The sequence below is a fragment of the Callospermophilus lateralis genome, chromosome 7 (assembly GCF_048772815.1).
Source record: "Callospermophilus lateralis isolate mCalLat2 chromosome 7, mCalLat2.hap1, whole genome shotgun sequence".
NCBI classification, from domain to species: Eukaryota; Metazoa; Chordata; class Mammalia; order Rodentia; family Sciuridae; genus Callospermophilus; species Callospermophilus lateralis.
The window spans coordinates 140,184,281-140,202,780 of NC_135311.1; the positions used below are offsets into that span (position 1 = coordinate 140,184,281).

An 18,500-nucleotide genomic window follows, 5' to 3' on the forward strand; every position below is an offset into this window, starting at 1 on the left:
GGCGCGCCCTCGGGTCCGTGGCCCACCGGGGCACTCAGCGCCGCTGCCGCAAAGTCCGGTACCTGCTATGGCCACGCGCTCCGCAGTAGCAGCCCCGCGTCCCCCTTAAGAAGGGGCTTTTTACGACCTCGTGGCTCCCCTGGGGGTACCGCTGGGGCGCGGGGGCAGGGCGGGCAGCTCTCGGCTGCGTGCCGGCCCTCGGGGCCCTCCCCGCTGACCTCACCCGGAGCCCGGCCCGGCGCCGGCAGCGAATCGCCGCGCGGGCGCAGGGAACGCCCCGCACTCACTCGGCCGCGGCGCAGGCAGGCAGCGCCCGCGCCCGCCGGGCTCTGCGACCTGGCTACGGGTCGGCGCGCTCGGGCCGGCTGCGGCTCGCGTGCCCGCCCCGCAGCGGTGCCGCGCAACCGCCCCCGAACTTTCTGGAAGCGGCGCCCCCACAGCCGCCCCCGCCGTCGTCGGAGCGCGCGGCCTGCGCCGGCGCCAGCGGCCTTGGCGGCCCGCGGGGCGGGGCCAGAGAGGGGGCGGGGCCAGCGCGGGGCGCCCGCGCGCGATTCGCCCCCGGCGCGCAGGGCCCGCCTCGCCGGCGCGATGGCTCCGCCTCCGCCCTCCCCCTCCATGGCGCCGCCCGGGCTCATTCATTCCGCGCCGGGCCCGCCGGACACCTGCGCTCTGCTCCCTCCGCCCCCGGCCGCCGCTTCCGTTGCTTTCGCCGCCGCCGCCGCCAGCATGTCGGGCCCCGCCGTCGAGACGCCGTCCGCCATCCAGATCTGCCGGTAAGACGGCGGCGCGCGCCCGCGGCGCCCCCAGGCCGGCCCGGCCCGGCCCCCGGCCGCCCGCGCCGCCCCTTCCCCGCCGACCTCGCCCGCGGATGCCGCCCCCACCGGCATCCGCTGCGGGCCGGGCGGTGTTCACCCCTCGCCTCCCGGCGCCGATGCCCGGAACCCCCTCCCTGGCAGGGATGCGCTTCGCGATGCTGCGGAACCGGGCGGCCCCGTCGGCTCCTCCCACCGGCCTCCCGGCCGCATCCCAAGGGCGGCGGCCGCCGTCACCCGGCTTAGGGTGGAGGAAGCGGGACCGGACGGGACCGGGCCGGCGACGGGCGGGGGCGGCGCACAGCCCTGGTGGCGTGCCCAGCTCGCCGCGCCCCGGGCCCCGCGCCCCAGCCCAGGCTCCTGCAGGATTCGGGAGGTTACCTCGGCCGCGGTGCCTGAACCAACCTGAGCACCCAGAGATGCACGTAGATGCCCGGAGTCGTTCGAGCTCGTGGGTGTGTTCCCTGTGGGAGGGGGCTGCAGATCTACCATCTCTGAATTGCTCTGCTTTGGTGGAGGGGAGAGCAGGTGTTGTTAAAACGAGGAATAGATACTGCTCTTCTTCTCTAGCGGTTCACTGCTCAGCAAAGGGAATGAGTGGTGCATCCGCCTGGAAGCATCTTACACAATAGGGGCAAGTATTGTTGTAATAATGCCCCATTCCCCCATCCTTCCTCCATGGGTCCAGCTGAGATAGAACCGGAACCCCCAGAGGAAGCTGGAGATCATGAGCGAACTGGTTTCTCATAGGAGCGGGGAGGGCAGCCTCAAGGTTACTCTGCGTCTGGCAGAATGGAAGCCGGGGAAAGCTGGCATTTGTGCATGAGCTAAGTAAGGACCAGGAGTCTGGCCACTGTGGCCACCTGCCGTGGACCCCTAGTGAGAGTTTTGGGGGTGGGTGCCTCAAATGCAGAAATTGGGCATCCCGCTGACCTTGGGCCCAAACCATACCCCCATGGGACAGGTTACTTTTCCTGTGGATGTTACAGTCTCCGTAGAAGGCTGGGTGTATGGTAAGTGCTGTTAAGTGGAGCTCAGTTAGCCTTCTGTCTTGGCTGAGGTCCTTTTCCCACTTCAAGGTCAGTTTTGATTTTCCTAGAGGGAAGTCTTTGGGGAAGCCCTGATTAATTTTCTTTGTTAGGTGGCTCTCCTGGCCCCACTCACTCCAGCCCTTCAGGGGCAAAGGTGATAGCAATTACTGATATTTGGATGTAGATGGGCCTGGAATCAGGTCTTCTTATCAGGCTGATTTAGGGGCATCTTGGGCTTCATTGTGTACAAGAGGGTTTTTAGCTGTCTCATCTCACAATTTGCCCAGCTTCCCTTGGAGGTCCGGTGGTGGGTACCTCCACCCCTCCTGCTGTGTAGAGGAGGAAGTTGAGTAACTCAATAAACTCATCCAGCTCCAGAGCTCTGGAGGCAGGTCCCGCCCCGTCTTCTGATTACAGTGTTCTTCCACTCCTCTGGTAAATAAAGAAAATACTGGTCTGAATCTACCCTAGAAGGGCTGGGCTCTTATTTACTTCTTATCAGGGTGACGATTAGCAGTCAATAATACTTTTTTTCAACTAGCTTCGAATAGTTTTTCTCCAGCATTAGACACTTGCATAAATTGACAAACGTGTGTGTACTTTTTCTTACCCATTGCTTCTACAAGATTGCCTTTTGCTACCCCAGAATGACAGACGCATATTGTCCCTAAGTGGCAGCCTTGGCTGAGGGATGCCAGAGCAGGATCCTGGCTGAGGTGAGCCTCAGGCAAAGAACATGAATGCCAAGGGAAGGGAGTGGAAAGGGTGGTGGTCACTCTGGCTTGCCCCTTGGAAACCCTGGACACTGGAGAGTGGGTATAGCAGGGTAGGGAGCCCTTTAAGGACATCTGAGCCAGCACCTGAGTTGAAAGAGGAGCCACCTGGCCTAGCTCATCCAAGCCATGAATTTTAACAAGACTTCACTCTTCACTGGACACCAGCAGGAGCAGAGCCCTGGGAGGGAAGCTGAGGAGTGGAAAATTTAGTCTGCCTGTCTTGAGGGTGGTCACAGCCTAGCAGGGCAAGGGTGCCAGAGTCCTCACCCTCCTAGAAACTAGGGTAATCACATGTCTCAGTTCAGAAGCTATTGAAGGAATGTAGCTTCAAAGGCAAGTGTGGGCAGGGGTGTAGGCAGCTCTGTATCCTAGGCCTGAGGGAGGCATGGGTTTGGCCTCTGCCTTGTGGACACAGAGTGACCTGAGCACAATGCTTCACCTTCAAGCCCCTGCTGCTCGTCGGTAGCTCTGAGTGCCCACTGCTTGGCACCTTGCAAGTCAGTGGAAGCTCTTTATGTGACAGGTGGGGCACTGGCCCAGGAGGCCGATGGCCTGAGTTACACGCCCAGCTCTGCCTCTTGCTTCAGGCACATTTCTTAATCTCACCAGACCTCGATGTCTGTGTCTATAAATTGAAATTGTACAGTGCCTGTCTTGTAAGTATTGTGAGGAGCGATATCTGACACTTATAAACGTGAGCTCACGAAAGAGGGAGCCGGGCTGGGGATATAGCTCAGTTGGTAGAGTGCTTGCTGTGTATGCACAAGGCCCTGGGTTTGGTCCCCAGCAACACACACACACACACACAAAGACAAAGGATGAGAGCCACAGCTTGGGCAGCCAGGCCCGTGTGGGCTGTGGATTGTTGTGCCCTCCTCATTTTGAGCCAGCCTAGAGAGATACAGTCAGCCCTCCCACAGCTGTGCCAGAGGAGGGAGACTTGGTATAAGGGGCCTAGCAGGCACATAACCTCAGAGCCTGCTTGTGGGGAGGTGTGTGAGGTGTGCGGGGGTCGTTTTTGCTTGTCCTGCTCTCAGATGCAGATCTGCAGCAGCGCCCGAGAGCAGGGACTGCTCTGTGTGTGACTGAGAATGCCTGCCCTGGAGCCTGGGTTTCCTAGACGTGCCAGTGGATGCTGGTTGAGTGGTGATGTTTAGTATGTTGTGGGGTTGGAACATTTTCCCTTGGGGCTCCATCTTTGGCTTTACAATGGAATTAGTGAAAACAGAATCTGAATTACAGAAATCACTCAGCTAATATTCTGAACAGTCCAGGAAGTAATGTACAGAGCTGGCTCCCTTCCTGTTGGGATGTGGGGACCCTAGTGAAGATGCAGTCTTTGCCTGTGATCCCAGGGGTCTGGAGGCCCAGGCAGGGAGGCCAGCCTGGGCAACTTAGCAAGACCCTGTCTCAAAATTAAAAAAAAAAAAAAAAAAAAAGGCTTATGTAGCTCAGTGATCATCTAGCATGCCTGAGCCCTTGAGTTCAGTTCCCAGCACCACCACCTGTGAGGAGGGATGTACTGACACTAAAACATACCTATGTTAAACTTGCAGTTCGCTGAGTTGTGACATGTGTACACCTGTATGATGGCCACCTTGTCATAACAATATTTCCATCACCCTGGAAAGTCCCCATCTGTCCGTTGGCAGTCATTTCCCTTCCTCATCACTGCAAGCAGATCTGTTTTCTCTCCCTCCAGTTTTGCCTTTTCTAGAGTTTCATACTGGCGGACTCCGCAGCACCGCGTCTGTGACCCGGCTGGTGTGTGTGTGGCTCTTTCTCTGTGTCGCCTGGTAATCTTCCGTTCCCTGGACATCGAAACTGATTGCTTTCCTCACCAGTCCAGGAGCAGCTGGGCTCTTCCTAACTTTCAGCAATTGCGAATAAGGTTCTTAAATGCAGACTTCAGAAAGCTTAGGACTTAATGGAACAAATTCAAACTGTCCCTTGATAGTCAATGATGTCAAGGACTTTGTATTACATATTTTAGGTGGGACCATTGTTTTGAGCTTGTATATGTGTGTATGTGTGTATGTATGTTTAAGACATGGTCTTGCTGTGTTGCCCAGGTTTGCCTCTAAAGCCTGAGCTCAAGAGACTTTCCTGCCTCAGCCTCCTGAGAAGTATGCACCACTATAGCGTGCCTAATTCCAGCTACTTGGCAGGCTGAGGCAGGAGGATCACAAGTTTGAGGTCAGCCTGAGCAACTGAACAAGACCCCATCTTTTTTTTTTTTTTCTTTAATTTATTTTTGGTTAGACACAATACCTTTATTTTGTTTATTTATTTATTTTTATGTGATGTTGAGGATCGAACCCAGGGCCTTGCACATGCTAGGTGAGCGCTTTACCACTGAGCCACAACTCCAGCCCCCCCACTTTTTTTTTTTTTTTTTAGTTGTAGTTGGACACAATACCTTTATTTTATTTATTTATTTTTATGTGGTGCTGAGGATTGAACCCAGTGCCTCACACTAGCTAGGTGAGTGCTCTACGCTGAGCCACAATCCCAGCCCATAAGACCCATCTTAAAATAAAAATGGAAAGGGCTGGGGGTATAGTTTGGTGGTTGAAACCCTGGGTTCAGTGTTATCTTTTATAGGGAATGCTGAGATGTTCACAGATGCTGTGCTCTGAGGTCTGGGATCTTCTGCGCAATAATCTGGCATGGGAGAGTGAAAGGAGCAGAGAGGAAACCAGAGGGGTCCAGCTGATTTTTTTTTTTTAGGAACGGCAGGATGGGGGACATGGCTCGTTCCCTCTGTCTCTCTACTCTTATAATCTTTGATTCCTTCTACAATAAGGAGTAAAAAAAAAAAAAAAAAAAAAAAAAAAAAAAAAACAGGCTTCTGAGCCCCCTACTCCAGACCCAGAATGGGGATGGAGGGCAGGAAGCTGCATTTTCCCCACCCTCCAGGAATTGCCACACTTCTCAGCCTCCCTGCCAGACCAGGACCTCTGCACCACTTGGCAGCCTGCCAGCCCTGTTGGCACCTGTGGTACCCACGCACTGAGAGCTTTTGGCCCAGGTGGAACCTGTGCTTCTACTTGGCAGAGGCAGCCCAGGCTGAGTGGTGTAGAGGCATTAAGGTCTGGGAGACAGGGCTTTGGAGAGTGATCCTCCTGTCCCACAGATGGGCGGTGTCCTGTCCCTGTCTCCTCCTCTGATTTGCTCAGGACAGAGCCTGGGCTGTGTGGCTTCAAGCCCAGTCATGAATTTCTTACATCACCGGCTCTGACTCCAGAAGCTGATTCGCCAATTGGTAGGAGAGGAAGAGGGAGCCCAGATGCACTCCCTCCGGGAGCCCTGTGGGATCAGGACGCTCACTACCAAGCTGGCCAGTGGACACTGGAGCTCAGCTCCTGCCTGGAGGAAGCTGGGTAAACCCTTGAGCCTATTCACTGCAGAATGAAGCTGCTGGCTAGGGCCCTTTGCCTCTGGGAGCTTGGGAGACAGGCTGCTTCCTGGAGACTGGTGACTGGCCAGAAGTGTGTGTGGCCTGGGGGAAGATGCTGGGCTTCTGTCCCCAAGGCTTTTGGAACCAGGACTAATTTTCTGCAGTCCCGCCCTTGCATCACCAGAATGGGAAGGTAGGATGACTGGCAGTATTCCGTGCCCAGAAGTGTCGTGTACCCCCAACGCCCCCATCCCCACGTGATTTGGAGGATCTGATGGGAATCCCTGGGAAGGAACAGTGGGGGTGGGATCTTGGTGAGTTGTCTGTCAGTCTTAGTGGAGACCTGACTTGTTCTTCCCCCTGGGCCAACCTCTGACCTTCACTCTTCAAGCAGGTGGGCCGCTGGTGTCTGCTCCCTCTGCTCCCAGCTGGGTTCCCCCAGAGGTTGTGCAGGGCATGGGGAGGTGGCCAGCGGCTTACAAAGGGCTTTTGCATCTTTTATTTATTTTAAGTTTTGCAAAACTTAGCCCAGTGGGCATGTGTGTCCCCCTTCTGGGCCACTTTGTTGGGTTGTGGTTCACCCCTTCTGTGCAGCTCAGGTGGTTTTCCTGTGTGGCCTGCCTTCAGTCTAGTTTGCAGGGGGTGGTAGTCTTTTGTTCTCTGGCTTGGAGTTCCTGTGACCCCACCTTCCAGGCTCCAGAGTGACCAGAGAGTCTTTGTATGCTAATGAGATGAGTGGTGGCTGGGGCCCTAGGCAGGATGAGAAGGTTGGAAACCGCCCACAGGGGGTCAGGCCTAGGGTTGAGTTAATCACCTGGTCAGTGATTTGGTCATGAAATCTCCCTAAGAATCCCTAAACTAGGGCTGGGGGCTGGCAGGCCCAGAGAGGCAGGAAGCTCTGCGCCCTTACCTTCTCTCCGAGTCTCTCCCTCTATTCTTGGGTTTTGTCCTTTATAACAAACCTGAGATAGTGAAGTACCCTCCTCATCTGTGAGCTGTTCTAGCAATGATGGAACTCGAGGAAGTGCTCCTGGGAACCCCTGGTTAACAGATGGTTGTCACCCTGGGACTTGGGACAGGTGTTCAGGGTTCTGCACTGACTCTGGGACTCAGTGTCAGCATTGGGAACAGCTCTCCTGGGAGAGGACGTGCCCGGGTGACGCCAGCTGTCTGGAAGGGGAGCACCATAGCACACTCCCTCCACTCCGTCAGAGCCATTCCTGTCTCCACGCTTGCCAGCACTTGCTGTTGACCTGATTGTGGTCATCTTCCTGGGTGTGAAGTGCTGTCTGAGTGTGGTTTTGATTTGCATTTCCTCAATGAGTAATGCATGGGACATCTTTGCTTGTGCTTATGGTCATTTGCTTAGTTTTGGAGGATTGTCTAGTCAGGCCCTTTGCCTGCTTTGCAACTGGCTGATTTGTCTTTTTGTTAATTGAGCTATAAATTTGTTACATATTCCAGGTAAAAGTCCCCCTCTGAGATAACAATATTTTTAAATTAATTTTTTCCAGTTTTTAAAAATTGCATTGGGCCCTACGTTCGAGCACCTGCTCGGCCGAACGGGCAGGTGACGGGCAGGTGACGCTGGGTTCCATCCCCAGCACTACAACAAGCAAACACAAAATGCAACAAATGGGACTTGCGCACACCGCCCTCCATCTCTAGCCCTCTTCCCCTTGTAGGGGGATGCTCGTCCCTGCTCCGCTCCCCTGGGCCCTGGTGCCTCCATGCTTTCTCACCCTGGGAATCGATGACTCCAGGGGTTTCATGTGGTGGAATCATGCAGTACCTGTCTGCTGTGAGGGCTCCTTTCTCTTAGCATGATGTCCTCAGTCATCCCTGTTGCAGTGTGTCTAGGGCCTTGCCTCGGAAGGCTGGATAGCCTGTGGCATGGGCGACATTTTGCTCACACGCTCCTGTGGCTGGACACGGGTTCCCCCAGTTTGGCCACTGTGAACCTGAGCGCTCATTGAGGTCTCTCCTGAGATGCTCTTTTCCGTTCTTTTGGATCTATATCCAGAAATGGGATCTGGTGGTGATTCGGTTTCTGGGCGTTTGAGGAACCCCACAGTGTTTTCCACAGACATGGCTGCGGGGTGCAGTGAGGCCAGGTTGTCCACATCCTCACCGATGCTTGTTTTTGTTTTTGTTTTTGTTTTTGGATGGGGTGGGGGGTGTTACAGCACAATGAACCAGTCTTTTCAGTGATAAGCAGACTGTCCCCCATGGAGCCATTCAGGGAGTCCATTTTCTGCTTTTTTTTTTTTTTTTTTAAATTAATGTCCTCCTGGGTGTGAGGTGCGCTCCTGTTTTCCATTTGTATTTGCATAATGATTAGTGATGTGGGCACCTTTCAAGTGTTTATGGGTAGTGTGTATATCATCTGTGGGTAAATGTCTACTCAAGTTCTTTGCCCATTTTTTAAAAAATTTTTTAGTTGTAGATGAACATAATACCTTTATTTTTTATTTTTACGTGGTTCCAGGGATCGAACCCAGTGCCTCACGCATACTAGGCGAGCGCTGTACCACTGAGCCACAACCCCAGCCCTCTTTGCCCATTTTTGAATTGGGTATGTTGTTCTAAAAGTTTTCCATATATTTTGAATATGAATTTCTTATCATTTATATGATTTGCAAATTTTTTTTCTATTTCTGTGGCTTGCCTTTATACTGTTTTTTTATGTTTATTTTTCAGTTTTAGTTGGACACAGTACCTTTATTTTATTTACTTATTTTTATGTGGTGCTGAGGATCAAACCTAGTGCCCCTCATGTGCTAAGCGAGCAGCTCTACCGTTGAGCCCCAGCCCTATACTCTTTTTTTTTTTTTTTTTAATTTTTTGATACTGGTGATTGAACCCTGGAGTGCTTTACCACTAAGCTACATCCCCAGCCCTTTTTATTTCTTATTTATTTTAAGTTTATTTTTATGGTGCTGGGGATTGAACCCAGGGCCTTGTGCCTGCGAGGCAAGCACTCTACCAGCTGAGCTATAGCCCCAGCCCTTATTTCTTATTTTGGAAGGCAGCCAGCTATGCTCACCGCTAAACACCATCGCAGACTTATTTATTTATTTCTTTTTATTTTGGAATGGCCTCTCACTAAGTTGCTGAGGATAGCTTTGAACTTGCAATATTCCTATCTCAGCCTTTGTGTGGCCTCTGTGCCCTGCACCTTTATACTCTCTTGATACTTTTATTTTTAGAGAGAGAAGACAGAGAGAGAGAATTTTTTAATATTCATTTTTTAGCTTTCGGTGGACACAACATCTTTATTTTATTTTTATGTGGTGCTGAGGATCGAACCCAGCGCCCTGCACATGCCAGGCGAGCGCGTTACCGCTTGAGCCACATCCCCAGCCCCAATACTTTTGTTTAATTTATTTTTTCCATCAATTTTTTTTTTTTTTTTTTTTTTTTTTTTTAATGTGGTGCAGAGAATTGAACCCAATGCCTCCTGGTGCTAGGCAAGCAATCTACTACTGAGCTATCTCAGCCCTCTGTCTCTCTTTTTTTTCTTTTTTTTGTGATGCAGAGGATTGATCCCAGGGCCTCAAGTATTGGATATTCTTTTAATGCACAATTTTAAAAAAATGTCATGAAATCCAGTTTATCTAATTTTTCTTTTGTTGTGTGTGCTTTGGTGTCATGACCAAAAAATTAGAGCCAAATTCAATGTTGTGGAGCTTTGTTTTGTTTTCTTCTGGGCGCTTTATGGCTTACATTTAGGCCTTATGATCATTTTGAGTTAACTCTTACAGATTTTGTTAGGTAAGGTCAAACTTCATTCTTTTTTATTTTTTTCTTGGTGGGGCTTGAACCCAGGTCTTCACGCAGGTGGGCAAATGCTCTACCACTGGGCTGCACTCTTTTAATTTTGAGACAGGGTCTTGCTAAGTTGCTGAGGCTGGCCTTAAACTCAGGGTCATCCTGCCTCAGCCCCGCCCCCCGTAGCTGGCATTACAGGTGTGGCCACTGCACCTGGCCACCTCTTCATTTCAGGGCTATCTTTGGAAACACACAGGTTTTAATTTTGATAAAGTCCAGTTGGTTCTTGTTCTTTACTTTTGTTTGTTTTGGTTTTTTGGTGCTGGGGACTGAGCGCAGGGCTTGTGCTTGGGAGGCAAGCACTCTGCCAGCTGAGCTACGTCCCCAGCCCCTTATTTTTGGTTGCTCGTGCTTTCGTTGTCATGTCTAAGAAACCTTTGTCACAAGATCCAAGGAGACAAAGATTTACATGTGTCCTCGTTGCATTCAGGTGATGGCCTGCTGTGAGTTCCTGGCATGGGGGTGAGGTGGGGTCCAGCTTAGTCCTTTTGCATGTGGACACACCTCTTTTCACAGACGAGAGGTCACTTTTCTTGGCTGAAGTCAAGATGCTAGGTTCGTGGAGGGCTGAGACCACTGTCCTCCTGACCTCGCAGAGGCTTCTTCCCACAGTCCCAGCCCCCTTTCTTTGAACTCTCATTTCCAAGGGGACCTATGCAGAAAGTCCATGAGCAGCAGTTAAACTAGTGCTTCTCCTGCCCAGCAGGAGCAGATCCTGCTGTGCCTGACCTCCAGAGCTTTCCTTCCCCTCCCACCCTGAATACCAGCCTTTGTCCCCTGCTGGCCTTCCTGCCACCTCTTCTCCCCCTCCCCCAGGTAGCCTATCCCATGGGGGCCAGCTCCCTTGGGCCAGAGGCACAGGCATGCAGCAGGCCAGGGCCAAAGTGTATTGAAAACCTCTGCAGTTGGGAGTCTGCCTGGAGCACTGCTCTTGAGCTTGCCCCAGGGCTGCCATCTGGTTGGGCATCAGAGACTTAGGCAAATCAGTTTTAAACCCAGCTGGGGAGGTAGCTCTCAGAGGGGGGTTAACTACTCAGGAGAAGGAATTTTTGCTAGGCAGGGGCTGTACCTCTGAGCTATACTTGTCCCTTTTTATTTTTTATTTTGAGACAGGGTCTTGCTAAGTTGCAGAGGCTGGACTTGACTTTGTCATCCTCCTACCTCAGCGTCCTGATTCTCCCTGCAACAGTGCTTGCCTCGAAATATTGGTGTTTGCAAAACAAATCTCCCCACCCTGTCTGCAGGCTGTGAGTCTGAGCACCTGACAGTGTGTCGCACCTGATGGTGTGTCGGGGAAGCCTGGTTTCCTGGGGGGCTGCAGCCAGGGTCACCTTCCCATGGTGCTCAGTTCCAGGAAGCACACAGTTGTTCACGTTGGTTTGAACCCAGCAGTGCTTAACCACTGAGCCACATCCCCAGCCCTTTTTTATTTTGAGACAATATCACCAAGTTGCTGAGAGCCTCACTAAATTGCTGGGGCTGAACTTGCAATCAAGCGCTGTAGCCGGTGGCCGCTGCCCCAGTAGGCGCCAGCTGGCCTGTTCCCCTGTGGCTGCTGCCGTCGTCTGTTGTGCTCTCTTTGGAACTCAGTGCTACGAGGGGAATTGCTCTTGATGCCTGGCGCCCCCAGAAGCCAGGTCCTGGAGACTGATGCTCTGGGCTTGGGTGACGGCAGGCCGCGCGAGTCTCATATCCTTATAAAAACCAGGCACTTAGAAGTGGCGACACTCATAAGCCACAGCCAGGCAGAGCCGGGCCAGGAGCTGGTTCTGCCGTGCGATTCGGCACACCCGCCCATCGTGTCCGGCTAGGTTGGGCGTTAGTGGCTCCCATGTACCCCCTGAGTTTGGACGTAAGTTCTTCTGTATCTGGTAGAACGTAGACTAGAACTCAGGAATGCGTGTGCAGTTTTGTGGACAGTGCCTGCTCTCTGCTGTGCTATTTTGTGTTCCCACCAGCAGTGATGGGGAGTCCCCTGCTCCATGTCCCGCCAGCATCTGGTGTCGGCAGTGTTGGCCCTAGGCCTGTCTGGCAGGGGTGCTGTGACAGCTCGGGGCTCTTCTGGTTTGTGTCTCAAATGACATAGGACATGGAGCATCTCTGTTTTATGTGCTTTTTTTTTTGCCACCTGTATGCTTTTTCCTCTGAGGTGTTCCTTTAGGTCTTCGGCTGAATATTATTTTATTTTATTTTTTGGTACTAGGGATTGAGCCCAGAGGCCCTTTACCACTGAGCCACGTCCCCAGTAAACCCCCCCCCCCGCCCCCCCCCCCTTTATTTTTGCAGACAGGGTCTTGCTAAGTTGCTGAGGCTGGCCTTAAACTTGATCTGCCTCAGCCTCCCAAGTCGCGGGATGACACATGTGCCCCTGTGCCCGACTCTTTGGCCAGATTTTAGCTGGCTTCTGGTTTCCCTTTCCTTTTTTTGCAGTTTTGGAGATGGTCCTGGGCCCTGAGCATACTAGGCAGGTGCTCTGCTTCTGCGCTACATCCCCAACCCTGGCTTGTTCGGTACCAGGGATTGAACTCAGGAGCACTTGACCCCTGAGTCACATCCCCACCATATTTTATATATTATTTAGAGACAGGGCCTCACTGAGTTGCTTAGCACTTTGCCATTGCTGAGACTGGCTTTGAACTCATAATCCTCCTGAGATACTGGGATCACAGGCATGCGCCACCTTGCCCAGCTTATTGTTCAGTTTTGAGAGTGCTTTGTAGCAGGGTGCAGTGGCACACACTTGTGATCCCAGCAACTTAAGAGGCTGAGGCAGAAGGATTGCAAGTTTGAGGCCAGCCTCAGCAACATAGCAAGGCCCCAAGCAACTTAGCCAGACCCTGTCTCAAAATAATGTGGCTCAGTGGTAAAGCATCCTGGGTTCAATCCCTAGTACTAACAAAGGGATGGGGGGGCAGCGCGCGAGCTGTGTCTTGGATACACGGCCTGCATCAGGTTTGTGTTTTGTAAGGGTTTTCTTCCAGCTTATCTCTTCATTCTCTTAACAGTGTCCTTCTCAGAATTGGAGTTTTAATTTCAGTAACATGGACACTTGAGCCTTGTGACTGACCAGTGAGGAGAAGCCGTTGTTCTGGCCAGAGTCAGACTTGGCTTTCCTCCTCTGAACATTACCTTGGTTGTTTCCCTGGACAGGCTGTGAGCTGGCTCCCGCTGGCCTGCCAGGTCAGGGGCACCCTGAGAGGTGGTAGGGGTGTGTCTGCCTCCAGCCTGGAGTGCACAGGGGCTGGGGCAGGGTGGGGCAGGTTCTCTGGGGCCAGATCTGGCTGTGGGGCCTGGCTGCTCCTGGTCTAGCCTGCCTCCTACGGGGGCGCCTCTGACGGGGCTGGCCTCTCTCTGGGCCGCTGTGCCCGTTTTCTCCAGGGGCTCTCTTCCTCCCTCAGCAAGTGAGATCCTGGGTACTATAGTGACCATAGGCCGCGTCCTCTGGAGTTCTTCTGGAGAATTACTCAGGGCCTGCCGGTCTGCCCCCAGGGGCATCCCTGCCAGTCCCTGTGGGCCACAAGAGGGCTTTGACCAGTGCCAACCAGCATGGTGCCAAGTGGTGTCCACCTCGGGTCCTGGGACGCATGGGCACAGAGTAGTGGCCAGAATGCTCGGAGCACCCTGCTTCTGCCCAAGTGGGCTGCGTTCTGGAGGCTCGCCCGGAAGCCGAGGGGCTTGGCAGGAACTGTGACTCTCGGGGCAGGGTGGGGGAGGACATTGTTCAGGTTGCTTTATTGGGGTATAATTTATGTAAGTACACAGAGATACAGTGCAGTCAGCTTTGTCCCAGGTGTGTGAATGTGAAGCCATGGCTGCAATCAAGATAAGCAACTGGCCTGGCACCTTGGAGGGCGCCTTCCTTCTGCCCACAGGCACAGGCTGATCTGCCCTCCGGCACTGTTGTCTGGTTTTGTAAAAGAGGAGTCATGGGGTGGACACTGGTTTTGCCCAGCCTCTTGCGCTCTAGCCACTTGCTCTGAGTAGGGGCCTTTTGAGGAGGGTCCAGGTGGTTGAGTGTGTCCCCCTGCTCCCGGTTTCTTGCTGAGTACTCTCCTCTGCCTGTACCCATGTGTTCTGTGGATGGACATGCAGGCTGCGCCCAGTGTGGCCGTCACATGGAAACCCCCTGGGTATTTGCCTGCAAGCCCTGGTAGAGACAGCTGCTTTTATTGGTGCATATGGGAAAATACCAGGAGGACGGTGGGTGTAGTTGTGGCAGGTGTGTGTTGAGCCATTTGAGAAACTGCCAAACTGTTTCTAAAGTGCTTGTCATTCTGCGTTTCTGGCCTCCAGGCAGGAGAATTCCAAGGACTTGGTACAGTCTTCAGGACCAGCCATTCAGAGAGGGTTTAGTGGGGCCTCACGGAAGTTTCTGTATTTTTCTGACGTCTGATGATATTGGGTCTTTTTTTTTTTTTAAATTATTTTTTAGTTATACAAGGGCACAATGTCTTTATTTTGTTTACTTATTTTTATGTGATGCTGAGGATTGAACCCAGGGCCTCACAGAGGCAAGCGTTCTACCATGAGTCACACCTCCAGTGTATATTTGCTGACTGCATTTTCCCATTTGAGTGTTGAAGTCTTGACTGTTTTAGAAAAAATGACACTGTTTTGTGTCATTTGTTCTCTCTTTTTTTGTTTGGTACCAGAGATTGAACTCAGGGGCACTTAACCACTGAGCCACATCCACAACCCCTTTTATTTTTATTCTGAGACACAGTTGTACTAAGTTGCTTAGGGTCTCACTAAGTTGCTTAGTCTGGCTTTGAACTCGCGATCCTCCTGCCTCAGCCTCCCGAGCCACTGGGATTACAGGTGTGTACCATGGTGCTTGGCCATCATTTGTTTCCTTCTTGAGCTCTGAGAGATCTTTATGGAGCCTGGATCTAAGTTACAGTCTTATCAGCTTCCTCTGGGATGAGGGGCATTTTGGGGGGAAGAACATGGCCTCCACTTTCAACGGTCGTTGTTGCAGAATTGCCCTGGAATCCCCTGAGGGCCCTCTGCCAGCTTGGCTCCTGGTCTCTGGAGTTGAGCTGCCTGTCGTATTTTCTGCCTCTCCTTTGGCTCTAATCCCTGGTACTCAGGTGAGGCCCCTGCTCTTTGTTTAGGTGTTGGGGGACGGGAAGAGCTGCTGCCACCTCTTGAGGTGTTGAAAGTGACTGGTGGCCAGTTTCCCCAGAAAAGCATCCTCACAGGCTGGGGGTATGAGAGTGTGGCCAAGGCCCTGAGCTGCCTCTGCTTACAGGCTGGCTGGATTGTGTAGGGCCGGGTAACCCGTGTGCCCAGCTGTGTGGTCTTTAGATGGTGTTGGGTGCCTTTCTGGGGCAGGGGCAAGGTGTTTTGTGGGCTCCTGCTACATGGCACCCACGCAGCATCTTCTGGAGCAGGAGGAGCCTGCCTGTTGCCCCCAGCTTCCTGCGTCCATCTGCTCGCTGAGTGTGGCAGCTGTGCTGGCCACAGCTCATAGACAGCAGGCACCCTTTGGGCTCTGGGACTCAGTGGGTGCTAATAGATTCCACCACCATTAATTCCAGAACATTCTCATCACCCCCCACAACAAACCTGCCGCCTTAGCAGTTGCTGCCATGGCTGGCCCCTGCCTGGCCCCTGCCCGGCCCCTGCCCACTCCGCCTGCCTTCTATCTCTGCAGGTTGACCTCTTCTGGATGTTCATGTGCCGGGTCACACAGTGTGATGCGTGTTTTCAGGGTTCGCCCGTGGTCCAGGTGTTGGCAGGTACTTCAGTCCTTCCCATGGCCGAGCGCCATGCCATCGTGTGGACCTGCCTCTTCACCTGGCAGTGATGACCATGGGCTGCCTCCTCCTCTTGGAGAGCATCTTCGTTTGTCACTTAGAGTGGCTTTTGTTTACCTTAGATGGGAAGCGGTGCCTCGTGTCTGTGGTCTGACAGGCTGTCCTCTGTTGATGGCTTGAGCCTCTGCCTCTGTTACCACGGTGGCCCCATCTGGGGTGGGCTAGGGCTAGTGGGGAGGGAAGCCAGGGTTGCTTAGGGAGGTGGCAATGCCTGCCTGCAGGGATGGGGCCAAGTCCAAAGGGCGTAGCGCTGGGGGCCTCAGCTTGGGAAGGAGCAGCAGAGGCTGGGGAGGACCATGCTCACGCTGTGCCGAGGCTTGGCCCTTCCAGTCCTCAGGAAGGGTGCCAGTGGGGCCTGTCCCAGGGAGAAGGTCAAGCAGTGAGTCGGATGCCGAGGGGCTACGGGTTGTTGGGGGTGGTGGGGGTGTGTTTGGATGATACGTGGCTTGTGCATCAGGCAGGCACAGCTGTGGCTTCTAGGCACTGGAACCTGGGGGGACGCTGTCACTAAAATGGCACCCTTGGCCTTGGGGACCTTCTCTCATTTTTGAAGGTAGGAGGTAGACTGGCTGGACCCAACAGGGGGCCTGGGGTACCCAGAGTCATGGACTTGGTACCCCAGGGCTCTGGACCAAGGAAGGGAGTAGTGGCACATGCTTCTGTTCCCAGAGACCACAGCTAGAAGCTGAGGCAGGAGGATGGTGAGTTTGAGGACAGCCTCAGTAATTTAGTGAGACCCTGTCTCAAAATGGAAAATAAAAGGACCGGGGGGTATGGCTCAGCGGTATAGCACCTCTGGATTCACCACGCCAAAAACAAAATCACAAAGTTCCCAGGTGGGCAGCTGAGGGCAGTGACCCCTATTGGGATGTGTGGCTGGGCTCTTTGGGAAGGAAGGTCAGACGCCCTCGACCTCCTTCCCAGGGAGACATTTTCGGTCTGGTTGGGCGTCCCTTAGAATCCCCTCTGCCCAGTTCCAGGCATGCAGCATCCCTGGGCTGGTGGGCTGAGGGCAGAGCCGAGGGCAGCCTGGCACTTTCCACTGTGACCAAGCAGGGCCAGTGGGCTGGGGCTGCCCCCCCGTAGGACCCAGTTCTCGTGTCTGCAGCTTCCTCCTTCCTTGTTTTGCGAGCAGGTGAGAGGCACTGCTGGCAGTAACTCTGAGCTTCTAGGATGATTTATCTGCGCTGCTTTTACCGGAATGGCCCCAATTAGGAAGTCCTCCACGGCCAGTGGCGCTGAGTGGCAGCGGAAGCCGTGCCTTTGATAAGAAGTGGCCAGTGTGTCTGACCTGCCGTTCCCTTTTGACAGCCAGGCCTGTGAGACTGGCCCAGATGTGTCAGGGGCCAAGCAGGAGGCCTGCTCTGGAGGGACGCCCCCAAGTTGCCACTGTATTTGTCCCTGTCCTGTGTAGCCTCCTCTCTGCCAGTGCCCCTCTGTCTGGCAGTTTCCGTTTCAGTTGCTGGTTGCGGGATTCCTGGGAAGGCCGCCCTGCACAGGGTGGTTGGGGGCAAGTTCTCGGGGCGAGGTCATGGTGATGACACCTTGGGCCCTCCCTGAGCCCCAGCCACAGCACCTGCCCATGGGCGACTGTGACTGACTCCTTCCTTCCTGACACCCAGTGGAACCCGGGAGGTGGAGTGAGGGGACGATGCCAGGCCAGGATGGGGGCACAGCGGCTCTCAGGGACATGTGGCAGCATGAGGACCCGGGGTGGAGGAAAGGTGTGGGGTTGCTGAACCGGAGACTCTTCTGCAGTCAGTTCCAGGCCCTGGCGCATGGGGAGGTAGCCCTGGGGACGGGTTTGGATCCAGCAGGATGCAGGCCCAGGTCTGGCAGGGCCCTCAGCAGCCTGTGACCCTCCCCTCCTGTCCGCTTTCCAGGAGCTCCAGAAGGCTGGCCGTGGGACCAGCCGGGAGCTGGCAGTGTGCCCTGGGGGGACCACAGACCCTGCAGAGTTTCTACCGGAGGCTACACCTTTGCCTTCCCACCCTTCTGGCACAGCAGGCGGAAGGGCTGGCAGAATTACTTCAGTTGTAGTGATTGTACAGCAAGTTTCTATGACGACTGGCTTTCGGAGACACAGCCTCTTCCTGTTTAGATTGGGCAGCCCAGGAAGCCAGCCGGTACTCCCACCACGCTGGCCCAGGCCGAGGAGCCCGTATGGTTCTAGGCCAGGCACAGCTGACCTCGCCCTACTTGGTGGGGAAGGGTGAGTGGCCATGTGACGCTGGCTGCCGCTGCTGTCTCATCTTACTCTGGACCTGAGCCCAGGCTGTCTGGCTGCCATGGCTTCCCAGCTGAGCAGGTACTTCTGGTCACAGCCTACCAGGCTGTGTGGGGACCATGACTGGGAGATCGTGTCTGGGAGACCCTGGGTAGAAGGGATGGGACCCCCTATGCCTGGCAGGCCGACTGGCTTCATGTGGCCAGGGGGTCAGCAGTGCACCCAGCTGGCCCTGTGCTTGTGGATCCTGGACATACAGATGATCACCCAAAGCGGGGACAGAGAGTCTAGCCCCGGGGTCTGGTGAGCTCAAGCCCTGGGATGTGGTGGCTGCTGTCCTTGCGCCTCTCCGCTCCTTTCCCTGCTGGCTGTGCTGTGTCCCGAGACCTGGGAGGCCCCTGTCCCCAAGAGCTCTGGGTCCTGGGGTTGGTGGGTGCTGGTCCCTCCCCTGCCCAAAGTATGAGGCTGGAAAAATAATAGTGTGACCTATCCACCCCTTTCCGTCCTGCTCTGAGCCCTGGAGTGCCTGGAAACTGTCCCTTGACCCCGCTGTTTCTTTCGCCCCATCCTATTCTGGGGCATATGTGAGTCTCCAAGGGTTGGA

At 54.1% G+C, this 18,500-nt stretch overlaps 1 protein-coding gene across 4 annotated transcripts in view; it reads left to right on the forward strand.

The window, feature by feature from the left end:
- Positions 1–513: 513 nt before the first annotated feature.
- The window catches only part of Acot7 (acyl-CoA thioesterase 7), a 79,985-nt gene continuing 61,998 nt past the window's right edge, over positions 514–18,500 (forward strand). Inside the window, exon 1 of one of the 4 annotated variants that reach the window (XM_076861426.2) lies at positions 514–773. In XM_076861426.2, coding sequence (XP_076717541.1) covers positions 589–773 — 185 coding nt within the window. In that variant the 5' untranslated portion in view covers positions 514–588. Of the gene's footprint in view, positions 774–5,942; positions 6,213–17,818; positions 17,978–18,500 lie in introns of those variants that run through there. The other 3 variants (XM_076861422.2, XM_076861423.2, XM_076861424.2) reach the window with 3 other exon arrangements.